Raw genomic sequence first — 14,590 nt, forward strand, 5'->3', positions numbered from 1 at the left:
ATTTCATCATAAAATCAAGTCCCAGATGACATAGCAAGATACTGGTAGCTGTCATTTCCTGATCCCTGGGCAGCAGAGCCCTGAGCAGTGTTTCAGAAGCTGTGATACAGCTGTTCTCTACTGATTTGAAGAGAGCAGATGTTTATTTGCTAGCTTGCAAGCTCTGCCCAAACATTTGAATTAAGAGAACAAAAGTGGCCCAATATATCTTTAAATGTTTGGAAGGTGTGGAGGCAAGGCTGGCAAAGGAATGCTGCAGCTGAGGGGAACAGAACAGCTTCACAAATCCAAATATCCCTCAGGAAAAGGCCTGTCTGTTTCCTAATGGTTTTCCTCCCCTTTCTTTAATGCTTTGAACAGCAGTACAAATAAACATACGATAAATAAATTAAGGAAAAAACAGAAGGGTACAAGCCAGCCAAATAAATAATTTCAGCTTCTCTGTCTCCAGTAAGATAGGAAGAATCTTCTACTTCCTGCAAAGCTGGCCAGAAGCTCAAGATTTGTGTGGGCTGGTGCTTTCTCATGCCAAGCACAGCCTGCATGTCCTTTTCCATTGCCAGATTGGAAAGCCTGTCTCCTTCAGAGGTGCCTGGGTGCAGGGGAAATGTTGGGATATGGGTGCTGATTCAAACTCATTGGTAAATAAAGCCTCTGAAAAGAAGGCTGGAAAAAAATAAGCAACACAAAATAAGAAGCAGCTCAAGCAACCCCTGATTTAAAAATCATTAACTGTGCACAACTGTCCAGCTTACACCATTCATTATATACATTCCAGTTCTATGTTTCTCTGCACCATAAGACATGAGAAATGCCAAAATACCCTATGTCCCTACTTCTGCTTTGCTTATTTCTCTAATGATGAAAGCTGTCTGCTAAGCTCTTGTAGATCACATCTGTAATAGCTGTTACCAGAAAAAATGAAAGAAAATGTACAGTATAAACAAAAAACTGTTTTCACTTTTAGTTTAGCTCACATGAGCTTGCACTTATTTTCATATTTAAACATTTTATTTCTGTTAACATACTGCAGGCCTGCAGATAAAAATACCTTTTTGCTACCACTGCTTATCACAACTTAAGAAAGGTTCCCGAACAGCATTAGCCACTGGACTAATTATGTAGCTGACCATAGCTTAAAACCAATTTTTATATAAAAGACAAAAATTAGGTTATTCTGGTACAGCTGTTGGAAATATTCTGTTTGTGCTTTTTCCCAGTGCATGAAAAAAATTTGCAACTCTGATTTCTACCTTGATTTTTGATGAGAAAGACCTGGGGAAAAAAAAATCACAGAAATCTAGCACTTCTGCAAACCCCTTTCCCACCTTTATTTCCACCTTTCTCAGTGCTCTTTCATTTCCGAGTTCTTTTCCTGAATAACAATGTGTCTCTTCCCCAGTCACAATCTAAGGACTTTAGTGTGCACCCTTCCAAAAGAAAATTTCAACATCTGTCTGTGATGGAATGGAAAATCTGAGAAATCTGGTACTGGCTTCCTAAGCTGAGGCAAAATCTCTTCGGAGCCCTACAGAAATCTTGCCTCAGCAAGGAGAACAGGATTAGGCTCTATGTCTGTATTTCGTCTCTTTGTCTTCACTTGAGATCACACTCGTGCAGCACGGGGGCATGCTGTGCTTCAGATACTTCACAGCTCTTTCCTGAAGTTGTTATTCCTCCCAAGTATCCCTAGAATTTGTACATTTATACAACAGCAGAGGGAGCCAGAACTTCAAAGTCAGACCATAATCATAGGGCAGAATTCATTGGCTAAGTTGAAGGGAGGGAAGGACAGAGGGCGGGATAGAGAGCGGCAGAGGGAGAGAGATGCCATCCAAATTACCTACAGAAACAACCAGCAGAGCTTCTCTCCTGGATTGCAAGGGCACAAAAGGTCTTGCTTCACTCCTACAACATTTCTGCTTGCTTCTAGAACAGAAATGTGCACCAACAGCAGAGATTCTCTCCATCAGTAACTGGTAAGAATTTTCTAAATTATCTATTTGAGATTGTCAAGAGCTCACATCTCTTTATTAAAGTTATCACCTGCTATTGTTTAAAAAGCAGATGACTATGTTTGATTAATGAAGACTGACTTGTCATGAAAGGCCCAACTCTTGTATCTACTGAGTAAAGCTTTGCAACCTTTTGGGGTGCAAGAGGGAGATGGCAGCTTCTTGGGGGCCTTTGCAGTTCAGTGTCCTCCCTGCCACCCTGTGGTGTGACACAAAGAACCTTCCTGGTGCCTCTGGTCACTGCAAAACACTTATCTCCTGGTCCCTGAGATTTCTTGGTCCTCACGCAATCAAAGCAGCTTCAGACAGGACACAACACATCACTCTCCACATATCCTGACTGACTGTCTGCTAAGGTGTCCATTGCAATGTTTCATAGATTCACCACTTCCTTTGGTAAAGATCATCTTTGTAAACTGTTTTTTTTCTTCTCTTGGGTAGCAAACATGTCACAAAGGCCATTACTCTTAAGAAATCAAGGACTAACTATCATTCTGCAGTCTGCTGATTTGCTGTTCATATTTTACCTTTGTGAGCTGGCTCCATGTCTTTGGTAAGGTCTCTATGAATTTAACCAGAAAATAAAAAGTTGGAGTAAATGCTTTTGTAAAACTTCCTTGCTTTCTACAGGATCAGAGAAGATTAACTCATAACAGAATTTCATAAGCTCAAAAAGGTTTCCCTCAGAAAACATGCAGATGTGAGAGGAGGAAAAAGAATTCCCTTTCCTTGGTATTTATGCCACCCCTTATGTTCTAGACTTGTAATATGTTAATATACACAGGTTTTTATACACCTTAATTATGCAGGTTCTAGAAATGTTTGTCCTATATAGCTTTTTCAATGACCTAAGACAGTTTGTCCCAATATTTTTGCAATACAAAACTAAAAAGAGGTAAAGAGTCCATCATTAACTTTCACTGTACTGGATCCGTTATGGATTTAACACTGTTGTGGGATGTCTGTGCAAACTCAGTGATGTTTCCTCTTCTAGTTAAATGTTGCTTTCCTGGGGAGCTGTAATATTAGCCAAGTGATTTTTAACTTTTCTTTAGTATGTAAGGCTAAACAGGCCAAAAGTGCTTTACTGAGATGTCATTGGCAGCCAAAAGGGGATACCAATGTCAGTCAGTCCCCCCTACCTCAATATCTGTAATTTAAATTCTGACATTGTGTTGAACCTTTCCATTGCTCCTTTTTTATTTTTTCTTAGCAGACAACAGCCGGCTTTATGCCCAGTAATTGCTGTAACTCTTTAAGTAAGTGATACAATCACCACATGTCTTTAGGAATTGCTTCTCTCAGAATGTCTTATGGACTGAAAGCCAGTTGTCTGAGCAATTAGTTAGGCTCTAGGGTAGATAAGCAAGTGCTTCTAAGTGTCAGATAGTGAAGCCAGACACTGCAAACATGTTTTTTTCTTTGACTAATGTCTGATGTGGAAATTGGCTTCCACTGTCCATCCCAGCTATGGAGACTGTTATTTGATTGCAGGCAGTGGATGATCATGATCAGCTTTGCAAAAATGACCCACCCTTTTCCAGTGGTTACATAGAGCCCAGCATCTGTAGCAGCCCCCTGCTTTATCCTGCCTCCAGGAAAAAAGTTTTTATGGGGGTTTTCACAGGATGTCTTTGAGTCCAGAGGTGTCTCAAAGGAGCAGTCATGCATTAACTACTTGAAGCCATAATGGTCTAGCAGTCTCCTTGAAACCCACTGAGGGTTTTATTTTCTTCCCTGACTCATTTCTGCAGAATTCCCTTTCCTTTGAGGAATGTTTCAGGGAAATACAGGATAATGCCCTGGGGCAAGACTTTTGAGCTGACAAGTGATAATTTGGTTTCTTTTTTTTGAGACAAGCTGTGTGACATTTGTTACTTTAGAAGGCTGTGCTGTTCACCAAGACAAACCCTTCAAACTGCCTGCTCTTCTTCCTTGCTTCCAGCACAAATGGAAGAGTGATAAATGTCTACAAAAGATGTATGTGGGGAACTGAACTTACACTAAGATTAATTCTGAAAGCTCATTGTCTTCTTCCTTCTGTATCCTGTTAATTTGCTGCAGACCTTTGTGACACTTGCTTTTTAGAGAAGCTGTCTCATACTGCATTAACTAGAGAATAAACTCTAATGAACATCTTAGTTTTTGTTACTGAACTCTTTCTCAATATTCATTAAGAGTCTGAACAGGATTCCTCTTCCTTCTTTAAAGACAAATGAGCAAAAAGCAAGCAAAAATCTCTCTCCCTCAACAAACAGATTTAAGAGATATACTTCTTAGTCCTACAAGCCAAGTAAATACTGCATCATTTTCTGAGGAAAAAAGCTGTTTTTCCTTAGACCATAATCTCATGGTTTCTGGGGTATCAGCAAACCTTCAATACAATGAGGGGAATAGCTAACACCTCTGTTCCCACTGCACTGGTGATTCACTGTATTAGCTCAGCTTTGATTCAAATATCTAAACAGAATATACACACATCGCTTTTTACTGGCTCTTGGTTTAGAATTAACTGAATGGCAACCAAATACCTTGAAAGCCAAACACATCACTTGGGAGTGCCTGCCCTTGCGGATCTGCCACCCAAGGATACCATACTAGGATGCATAAGTGCAAGGTTACTGTAATAGTTATTTTTGTTTTCCTGGGACTGCTTTTTACATTATGGTTGCTGGAACAAGAGCTAAGGAGCACAACAGACATAGGTGATTTATGCATTGACTTTTCCCAAGGCATCAGGTTGGCAGGTGGTTTAAAGCACCTCATGGTGCATCACAGGTTCCCTTGAGACACTGAACAACTCATGTCCCAACTCCCTCTCACAGTCCCCTTATCTGTGATAGGAAGGTGATACTCCCTTATTTACTTCTGGGCAGTGCCATAAGACTGAATGCCCAGGAATGCCTGCCATTCATCTGCTGTGGGATACCACAGAATGCAAGGTGATAAAAGAGAGGGAGCTCCTAACGCAACAACACACATTACAGAGATGCTCTTCATCCTTCAGAGATGCTCTTCATCTCCACCACACTTCCCATCAGTGACCAACACACAGCCATGCTCAGTCTTTGCTATTTCTCTTGGAAATGTGCTCCCTAAACCTATGGGATCTGACTTCTGCTTTACAGGTGGCTCCATCACTTTCTCTTTTTTTCTTCAGCATTATTAGTCCTCACTGTTGCTTCAGCATGTCCAAAAGTGTCTGGGACCCTTGAGAAGGCCTACTCTGTAGACACAGATGTTTGTAATAACTGCACATATTTTCATATTTTTCAAGCAACAAAAGATAACCATGTGTTTGTTGTTGAGGATACTGTAGCTAGGGACATAAAGCTGGGACAGTAGTAAAAAGCTCACGTGTTTTGTTTACAGCTAAATCTGTTTGTCCTGTCCAAATGCCAGGACTTATCTCTTCTGATTGGTACAAAATAATATAGCAGGCTGCCCATCCCTTAGCTCTGTTTTGCTTGCAGTATCCCCACTGCCCAGCAATCATTAAAAACGATGGGGCTGGTTGAAGGTTTTTCATTCTATACCCATTTTTTTCACTGAAACAGACCACCATACCCTCCCCATCCATACATCACCACTGCTGCGTCTTTTTCTTCCAGAAAGTGTATTGATCTGTCCACATGGATTGGGCAACAACACAAAAATGAGAGGACAGAAGGAGTTATGCCTACATCCTCAATTTGGAAAATTTTCTTTGCCCCTCTTAATTAAGATTCAAACTATTGAGGGAATGAAAGACTATGAGAAAGAAAGATCTGCTGTATTTTGCTCGTGTGACTATCTTGATTGCCTCAGATGGATACAGATAGATGACAGAAAGATAAAGAGAGAGAGAGTTAGGTAAATCAACAGGTCTAGCAAAGTAACAAAAGAATTTGCTGTACTAGTTAATTCAAGCATCCTTTTATTTACTGCACCCTATTGCTTTCTTTAGTTCCTGAGAGTCAACATCTCTAGAAAACAATAAAATTCATAATGGGAAAGACAAGGCAAAGAAAAAGATATAGGATAGTGGGGACTTTTTGTACAGTACTGGTTATCTTTAGGCATGCAGTTGTTCAGCAATAAATGCTACTCCATTGAAGTGATAAGCTCACCATACCATGTTACTTATGTATTCATACCATAATTAGTTGTTTTTTCTGAATCTCAAACATTTTTTGCCACCCCACAAACTTGTTTGAGTGATATTTAATCATTGAGGAAAGTGTCATGCAGTGGTTAAATAGTGTCATTCCCCAAATATTTATTTACTTTTCATACTACAAACCCTTGAACAGCACAGAACTGCCTCTGCCCTGATGACAACTCCCAGCAGAGTCAGATTTTTTTTTCTTTGATTCCTGGACACAGAGGATTTGGACATGAGGGTCAGGATTATAAAGTAGCCTTTGCTATGGCTCACAGGAGTCATCTGGGAGAGTCGAGGCAGTCCTGTGACTGAGATTTGCAAAAAGTATGCAGCGCAAATTAACTCCATGGGTTCGGCTCCCTGAATCCCACTGAAAGTCCCAGCTCGTGGCTTGCAGCAGTGAGTTTGAAGCAGACCTATCTTTGTACAGGAACACTCTCTAGCAGATAGAACAGGCTTTTACAACAAATTTGTAAAAAAAAAAAAAAAAAAAAAAAAGTAAAATTATGCTGAGGGAGAATCAATAAAAATCTTCCCAGAAGGAATTAAAAGACACTATCAAAATCACTCACTCTTAAAGGCTAAATCAGGGAGCTGGACTGTATTTCTGATAAACCCTGTCATGGTCACATTCGGGGAGATATCAATGCTTCGTGGGCACTGGAGTTCATCCGGAATGAGGAAGCAAGAAATTTGGCTTGCGGTTCCCATGACCTATCACAGCTGTGTAGAAGCTGGAAAATGTTGAAATTATTTTGAATTATTTTAGACTTTTTAAAAATTTTCCCATTATATCCCTCCAGACAATGAGCCTGAGTTTTTGCATGGTGATTATCTTGCACAAATGTGAGTTCTGGCTGCAATTACAAATGCATTTCACAGAAGATATTTTAATGTTGGCTTTGTGCACCTAATATGCCCTGCACATTGATGTTTAGCACAGCTGAAGGTAAATGCAGCCTCACAATGTCCTCTGCCCAGTTTTGGATCAGAGCCTTGCAGAACCAGAATCGCATGCAATTTTACCCTGGGTGGGTTTTGATCGGGTTTTGTTGTATCACCACTCTACTGCATTAGTGATGTTCAAGATACTGCACTGAGTGAAATAATGAAGTTAAGATGTTCTTAAATCCATGGTACAACTTCACAATGAATAAACATGGTCATAATTCAATAGAGTTGTACAGACTTTCATGCCACAGTGTAGCAAAGGGCTCCATTTTATGATCTAATAAACTATGTAAGAAGGAGCTGCAGAAAATACACAAAATCCCTGGCATTTGCTTCCCTGTCTCCCTCCTTACCCTTTTGACTAACTTCTTGCAGCATAACGAAACATATTTTTCCTTTTCCTTTCCTTTGCAGATATACCCGGACCTTCCACAGCCAGACAGAACAGATATAACACTTTTAGGCTGGCTCCAGAAGACTCAGACTGTGTTTGACTACCACCCTTTTGCATAAATATTTTGGGATTCAAGATGAATAAGACAAAGGCTGTAAATGATGTTTTTCATTTCCTGATCAGCAAGAACTGGAGCTCAAGCCGAAGCTTTCCTATGAACATTTCTAATCAGTGCATGAACATCACTGACCTTACTGTCTTTCTGGCCACCTCCTACAGCTTGGAGACTGTTCTGGGCATTGTGGGAAACATCTGTCTGATTGCTGTCATTGCCAGGCAGAAGGAAAAGGCAAATGTCACCAATATTCTAATTTTCAACTTAATAATTTCAGACTTGTTTATGTGTCTTGTCTGTCTGCCTTTCACTGTTGTTTACACCATGATGGACTACTGGATATTTGGAGAAGTCATGTGCAAAATGACCTCTTTCACTCAGTGCACAACTGTGACAGTATCAATCCTTTCCCTTGTCCTTATTGCTCTGGAAAGACACCAGCTCATCATAAACCCAACTGGCTGGAGGCCAAATACCTCCCAAGCCTACCTAGGAATTGGAGTGATTTGGACTTTAGCATGCCTCATGTCCCTACCCTTTTTGACCACGTCCATCTTGTCTAATGAGTTGTATGAGCAGCTCTCACACTTCATGAATTTTTCCACTGATAAGGCAATATGTATCAACTCGTGGCCTTCTGAGCAGCACAAACTTATCTACACTACCATTTTACTGCTCTTACAATACTGCATCCCTCTCTTCTTCATCATCCTCTGCTACCTGCGAATCTACTTACGCCTGCAGAAGAGGAAGGACATGTTTGAGAAGAGCGAGTACAGCAACCGAGCGGTCCAGCTGAGAAGGATAAACATCTTGCTAGCATCCATGGTTGCTGCTTTTGCTGTTTGCTGGCTACCACTGCATGTTTTCAACACCATCGTGGACTGGAATTACAAAATCATTTCACCTTGCCACCACAACCTGATCTTCTCATTGTGCCACCTGGTAGCTATGGCTTCTACCTGTGTCAACCCCGTTATCTATGGTTTCCTAAACAGCAACTTCAAAAAAGAAGTGAAGTCACTGATTCTAAGCTGCCAGCATAATTCAGTAACTGCCTCAATGGAAGAATATGATCATTTGCCTTTATCCACCATGCAGACTGAAATTTCCAAGGGGTCACTGATGTTGAACTGCAGGCACAATTCTATCTAAGGAGCAGAAAACTTTTCAGAAGGGTGCACTGACACCACACACCAACTATTACCTGTGGGCATATAAAGCAACAGGTGATGCCACAGCTGGGATGTGAACAGGAAGCAATCACTACCTGATTTCTGGAAGAGCAAGTAAAGTAATGTAAATGTTCACAGTTGCTGCTGTGGTGCACAAGCTTTTCACGGTCACTGAGGTGGTACAGACACTGAGGAGACTGGGCTGCTCTAAAGCAGCTGCTCTAAGATCAGTGACTAAGCTGTGACTGCACAGAGGCTGACATGGGTTCATCAGCAAAACTCATATCACTACCATGGCTGCAGTGGAAAACCAGATTTCCAGTTTCATCACTGCAGGCTGCCAAAAGTTGTGTTGGAAAAGACTCTCTCACTTTTCCAGTATTAGTAAGATTTTTATGCACAGCTGACACACGAGAGATATGTAAATACCTTTTGTTTTACCACCTCTCACAGCCCATTAAGTAACAGTAATCTTTCATATCTTCACATGAAACACTGCCTTTTTCTATGAAACTTCACTCTCTGCCATAAGCTTGAGAGTAGTTATTGCCTCTGCAAGTAGGGACAAGGAACAATGACCCTGGTATGTAAAGAAGACAGTCACTTATGAAGGATGGCAGCAAATGAAAATTTATTCAATGGATTAAACTCAAAATGCATTGAGATGATACTGAGAACTGTTTTTAAGCACATGAAAAACAGTTGTAGATCTACATGGAAATGAATCAAGTTCCTGCTGCTGTCAATCACCAAGCTCTGCAATGCTACAGCTTCATGCCATGATGGTACAAGATGGCCAGATTACAGGAGTTGTTCTAGGACTTGGTAGCAACATGGTGTTCTGCTTCAGCATCTTCTTGGTACTTTGATTGCAAAGTATCTAATTCAGAAGGTCAGAATGAGCATGAAAACCTGTTTGTGGAAATCATGTGTTTCCAGAGTGGCTACACTTCCAAAGAAATAAACATATGCATGGAGAATTTGAGTTTTCTTAAAAAATAAGACCTGATGTCAGATATCAGTCGCACTCACTAGCATCAGCAGCACAGGTGAAGCTGAAATTCCAACAAATAAAGAGAAGATCAATGAAAATACACAGGTGGAATCCAGGTCAGGCTGAAGCCAAGCCACGCAGGTGGTACTGTCAATTGCTCTAGTAAAATGAAGGTCATATTTTTTTCACAACTGTGTTATTTGTAGACTTTGTTCATAAGACCTACAAACTGTAAACTGCTTTTAGCCTCTGGAGCCAGAGAAATTGCTCAGTGACTACTGAGAAACCAAAGCATGCCCAAGAAGGCCATACTGAGGTACAGATTTAAAAAAACCAAAACAGGTAGCAAGTGCAAAAAGGAGACCAACCAGTTCAATGCTAATGTAATATTGAAGAATATTCAGTCCTGATTTGCCAAACTAACCTTAGCAGAAGACTGGACTGGGTGGTCGGCTGAGGTAATTTCCTATGTGAAATGTGCTTTGATAAGCAGTGATTACTTGTTGCAGTCAATAGGTTTACATGGAGCTGAAGATATCCAGTGTAAAGCTATGCAGGCAGCTAGAAATTCCTTAGCTGGCAGATCTCTGATCAGACAAATTGGTATAAAGACAGGTGAGAAAAAGTCTTCTTCCCATGCTGTGAACTGACAGGAATATGGATGCTGAGCAGAGTATCTGAGGACAAGAGCTAACCCCTATGTTATAAGGCAGCAAAAGCTATCCTATCCCCAGCTGGCAGAAATAAAAGTTAGCCCTTGCCATGAGCTGGGTGCACAGATTTCAGTGGTAAAACTTGAAGTTTGGCCTTGAATTCTTGTGTGCAGAATCTTATGGCAGAACCTTGTTTGATGCAGTTACCCCTGTAATTCTGGCCAGAACCTGTATATCTTTGTAAGAGACTTGGTGTGTGATTACCTTTTGTATCTTCCTCAACTATGTGGCAAGAGATTTTTGCTTTTTTCAAATGGATTCCAGCTTTCTTTTATTTTCTTTATTACTTGCTATGCTATGCTGAGAAGTTGTTTCTCTTGATGAGTTTGCATGCAATGTGATTTCTAGACTGGACGTTCAGTCTACTTAAAAAACACAGAACAAGAGGACTCTTATATTAGCTGCATCTTGAAATTTGCTGCTGTAGCCAAAACCACCATTGGATGCTGAGTAGCACAAAATACAGCAGCTCCTTCTAATCAGTGTGAGTTATAGCAAAACTGTGCTGTATTACTTCAGGGCTTAAATACTGTTTCAACTTTGTCATTGTTTTGCATTTAGAATCAATTTAAGTAATCGAGTAATTCTGCCTTTTTTTGCGCTTGTTAGAATTCCAGCATTTAGCCAGCTAAAGTGTCTGTAAAGCTATTGTAAGAATACTCTGCTAAACACAAACACAGAAAATTACCTGATACATGGTCTTAAGTATATAACTTTTCAAGCAACCAGTGTCTTAAATGGAAACACAATTACCTTAGCATTTGCACTTCCACGAGCCTGTCTTTGTCACTAGTTCTAAGTGAAAACTTTTGGTAAAGTGCTTATAGTACAGCAGAGACCTGCCACTAGAGCTGTGCACTGGCATTGTGCACCAGATTAGAGTTCTTCCTACAAAGGGTAGAAATATGAGCGAGATCTGACGCTGTTTAACTGTAATTCATGTGGCCATTTGTTTCCATGAACACAAGTAGATACATAAAGCAAGCGGATCCAACTTTACAATAACACAGACAAACACAAACGGATGTTATCTTCCTCTCGTGATTAAGCAAAGTGTCAAGTTTGGAGTCAACTGCTGTTTATTGCTAACTGACTTTGGACTGGATAAACTACAGGATTTAAACACTAAAAGGCACCAAACTGCACCCATACATCTAACTGCAAAAATGCAGATCCTCAGAACTCCCAGCCAGCTGCAGTCTATCCATCTACTTACTATCCTGAGATACATGTTTTTCAACCTCTAAAATTTCGTAAGTAACTAAATAAACTTTAAAGAAAAGACAGAAAAATAAATATATCCAGGCACCAAAAGACTGAGCATGTGACAGGAAAGGTGCCTGTACAAATTCTTCATTCTGTGCATACACCAAGGCTTATGCTGCTGTGCACAAATGCAGTAGAAGATAATACCCTGTTAGTTTATTAAGAACTTTTGTAGCAACTGTTCCCTCTTCCCTCTGAAGGCAAAGTCACAAGGCTGGGTGAAATTATGCCTGCATAATTGAAAGAGCCATTTTATTTGTCGCTTTGAGGCTTTATGCAGCCAAGGGAGGCTAGGTTTCTTTGGTCCCAGCAGAAGGCAACAGAACAGAAATAGCTTATATACCTCTTATCCATCTGTAAATAACAGATACTGTTAATGTGTAAGAAGCACTGAGCAGTTTTGTGTTCATTGTATACAGTGACAGTTTTGAATATACTCTTTAAAGGTCTGCTATTCAGTCACAAAAGCAATGATGGAAAAATAAGCAGGAGTTGGGCAAATCATAAGTTCCTAGAATTTTAAGACCTTACACTGCCTTTTTTTTAAAAAAAAAGTTTTTCATAATCTTGCCTCCTGTGACACATTATAAGAAGACAGTAAGGTTTTCAGAGCAAGAGAACAACTTATTCTGTGATATAAATAGCACACTACAGGGAATCTTATAAAAACAAATAAAGTAATGTTGTCTGTGTCACTTCTCTGTGCCTGCTTCTGTAAAATGATGTAATACTCTTCCTAGTATAAAATACTTCAGATTTAGTCCTCAACTAGTGTTTATCAAGAGAAAACAAGTGTATGGTGCAATAAGAGCCACTGATGTGTGAAGGATTAATAATTTGGCACATTGTTCCAAAGGACAACGGTGCAGTGCAGCCAGCAATGGAAGACAGGCAAGTACCAAAATTTCAACATGGAACATTGGAATATTCTGATGCCAGAACTCATTTGAGTTCTTCATAGACTTTTCAGATTGCACAAGAAGCTGAGTCCTCTATGGCACAGTGTCCTGAACCCCAACCAGAACCACAGCCAGAAAGTAACTAACACTGCTGGGATGAAAACCAATGTGGGATATTTAACAATTGTACTGAACTTCATAAAATGCTTTGACTGGGTTAAAAGTATTGGTAAATTTCTCTGACTGGGTTACCTGGCTTGACAGAAAGTAAACCAAGGTATCAGAAATGACTTGTAGCACATTAGCAGATTGTGCTATAACCATGTGTGATTTATTGCACTTGCACACACAGGGGAAGAGTGCAATAGCAGGGTCTGCCTGCCTGGACTGGTGGTGTGTGGCACGAGCTGCCACGGGGGTTGGCAGCAGTGCTGTGACAGCCACCAGTCACATCTGCAACATAAAAATCTTACTCTGGGTTTGCTGTGTGCAAGCACAGAGTGCACACACACCTCTGAGGTCTGACACTGGGTAAGAGATTATTGTGAAATAAGATGTCATATCCTGAGGACCACTCCAGAGATCCTTTTGCTTTGACCCAAGGGTCTTCTCACAAGATCACCTGGCATTTCATTTTACAGGCCATTCTCTTCAAGTTTCTTATCAATCAAACACTGGCTTGATTTTCATACCAGTACTGATTTCAATGTAAATTGTTGATGCTTAGTATCATGTGTCATCTGAGTTTATTTTGTACGAACATCAAAATCCACAGAGCTTTTTATGCTCTTCCCTCCCTTTCTCAATTTGCTCTATGAAGTCACTTATTTGAACTCAGGAAGTCATGAGTAGAATAAGCCTGAGATTTATACTTCTGTACTATGCCTTTCCTGCCAGACCATGCTCATTAGGCCTTAGTCAGAATTGTTTTGTTGTCCTTCCAATAAATGCTTATATGAAGCCCAGTAGCAGCACAGAGATTTTATGATGGAAACCAGTGTTGAAATTTAATTCCAGAGATGTCTACCTTTTGTTTTTTCTTTATAGAACTTTAGTTGATGACATCCACCATCCCTTTGTAAAACAAAAATACTCAGTTAAATAGTGCTACAGTAGTCATCACGTATAATAGGAAGTATTTTGTTCTATAGAAATTGCAACCCAGATTACCAGATATAATACTAAAAAAATAGCCATGATACACAAAATGATGGCATAATAGTAGTATGAATAAGTACTTTTAGAGGAATATCACAAGATGCAAACTGACAGTAGAAAGATGGAGTTTCAGTCAAAAGGTGCGCTAACAGAGAACATGGAACTTGCACTGTAAAACAGGACTAGGATTTGTTCTGTCCTTTGAATATAGTAAACTTCATGATTTACTGTGTCCCTTATCCAGTCCATGGGAATATGAATCCTCCCTGTTGGGAGCTAGTGGGCAAGTACTTCATCATCCATAAGTACTTGTCTTGATTCCATTTCTACAAGGGGATTGCATGGAAAATGCACTTGCCTAATGCCATGCCTTTAGTAAGGTAATAAGCACTGATTCATCTGGTTGATAGGCTGACTTAATGACTAAAATTAATTACATGCACCATATATTTCTTTATGTTAAAGATAGATTGTAGAAAAGTTCCTGATGTCCTAAAGACCAATATAACCACTTTCTGAAAGACCCTGCACTCACAGCAGAGAGCTGGAAACCACAGGAAAGTTATGGTCTTCTCAACATGTATCATAAAGGAATTTACACAGTCAAGCAAAGGCTTTTGTTTAAACTCACAAATACAGAGACTGCTCCAGGAGCATAATGCACATGAACCCCCAGGGCTATGTTTTGGGAAGGCTCCCAGGCTATAAAAATAGCAGAAGCTGGCTAGCACTGTGGTAAAGGTTTTTAAAGCTGGTGAAATGAACT

The 14,590-nt window shown here is 40.1% G+C and overlaps 1 protein-coding gene across 1 annotated transcript; it reads left to right on the forward strand.

Moving 5' to 3' along the window:
* Nucleotides 1-1,791: 1,791 nt before the first annotated feature.
* On the forward strand, nucleotides 1,792-12,462 carry LOC102062160 (neuropeptide Y receptor type 4-2). Its single transcript, XM_005481267.4, has 2 exons — nucleotides 1,792-1,979; nucleotides 7,525-12,462. The coding sequence occupies exon 2, from the start codon at nucleotides 7,641-7,643 to the stop codon at nucleotides 8,772-8,774; it is 1,134 nt and encodes a 377-aa protein (XP_005481324.1). The 5' UTR covers nucleotides 1,792-1,979; nucleotides 7,525-7,640; the 3' UTR covers nucleotides 8,775-12,462.
* The last annotated feature ends 2,128 nt before the right edge of the window (nucleotides 12,463-14,590 follow it).

This window comes from Zonotrichia albicollis, chromosome 7 (genome assembly GCF_047830755.1).
Source record: "Zonotrichia albicollis isolate bZonAlb1 chromosome 7, bZonAlb1.hap1, whole genome shotgun sequence".
NCBI lineage: Eukaryota > Metazoa > Chordata > Aves > Passeriformes > Passerellidae > Zonotrichia > Zonotrichia albicollis.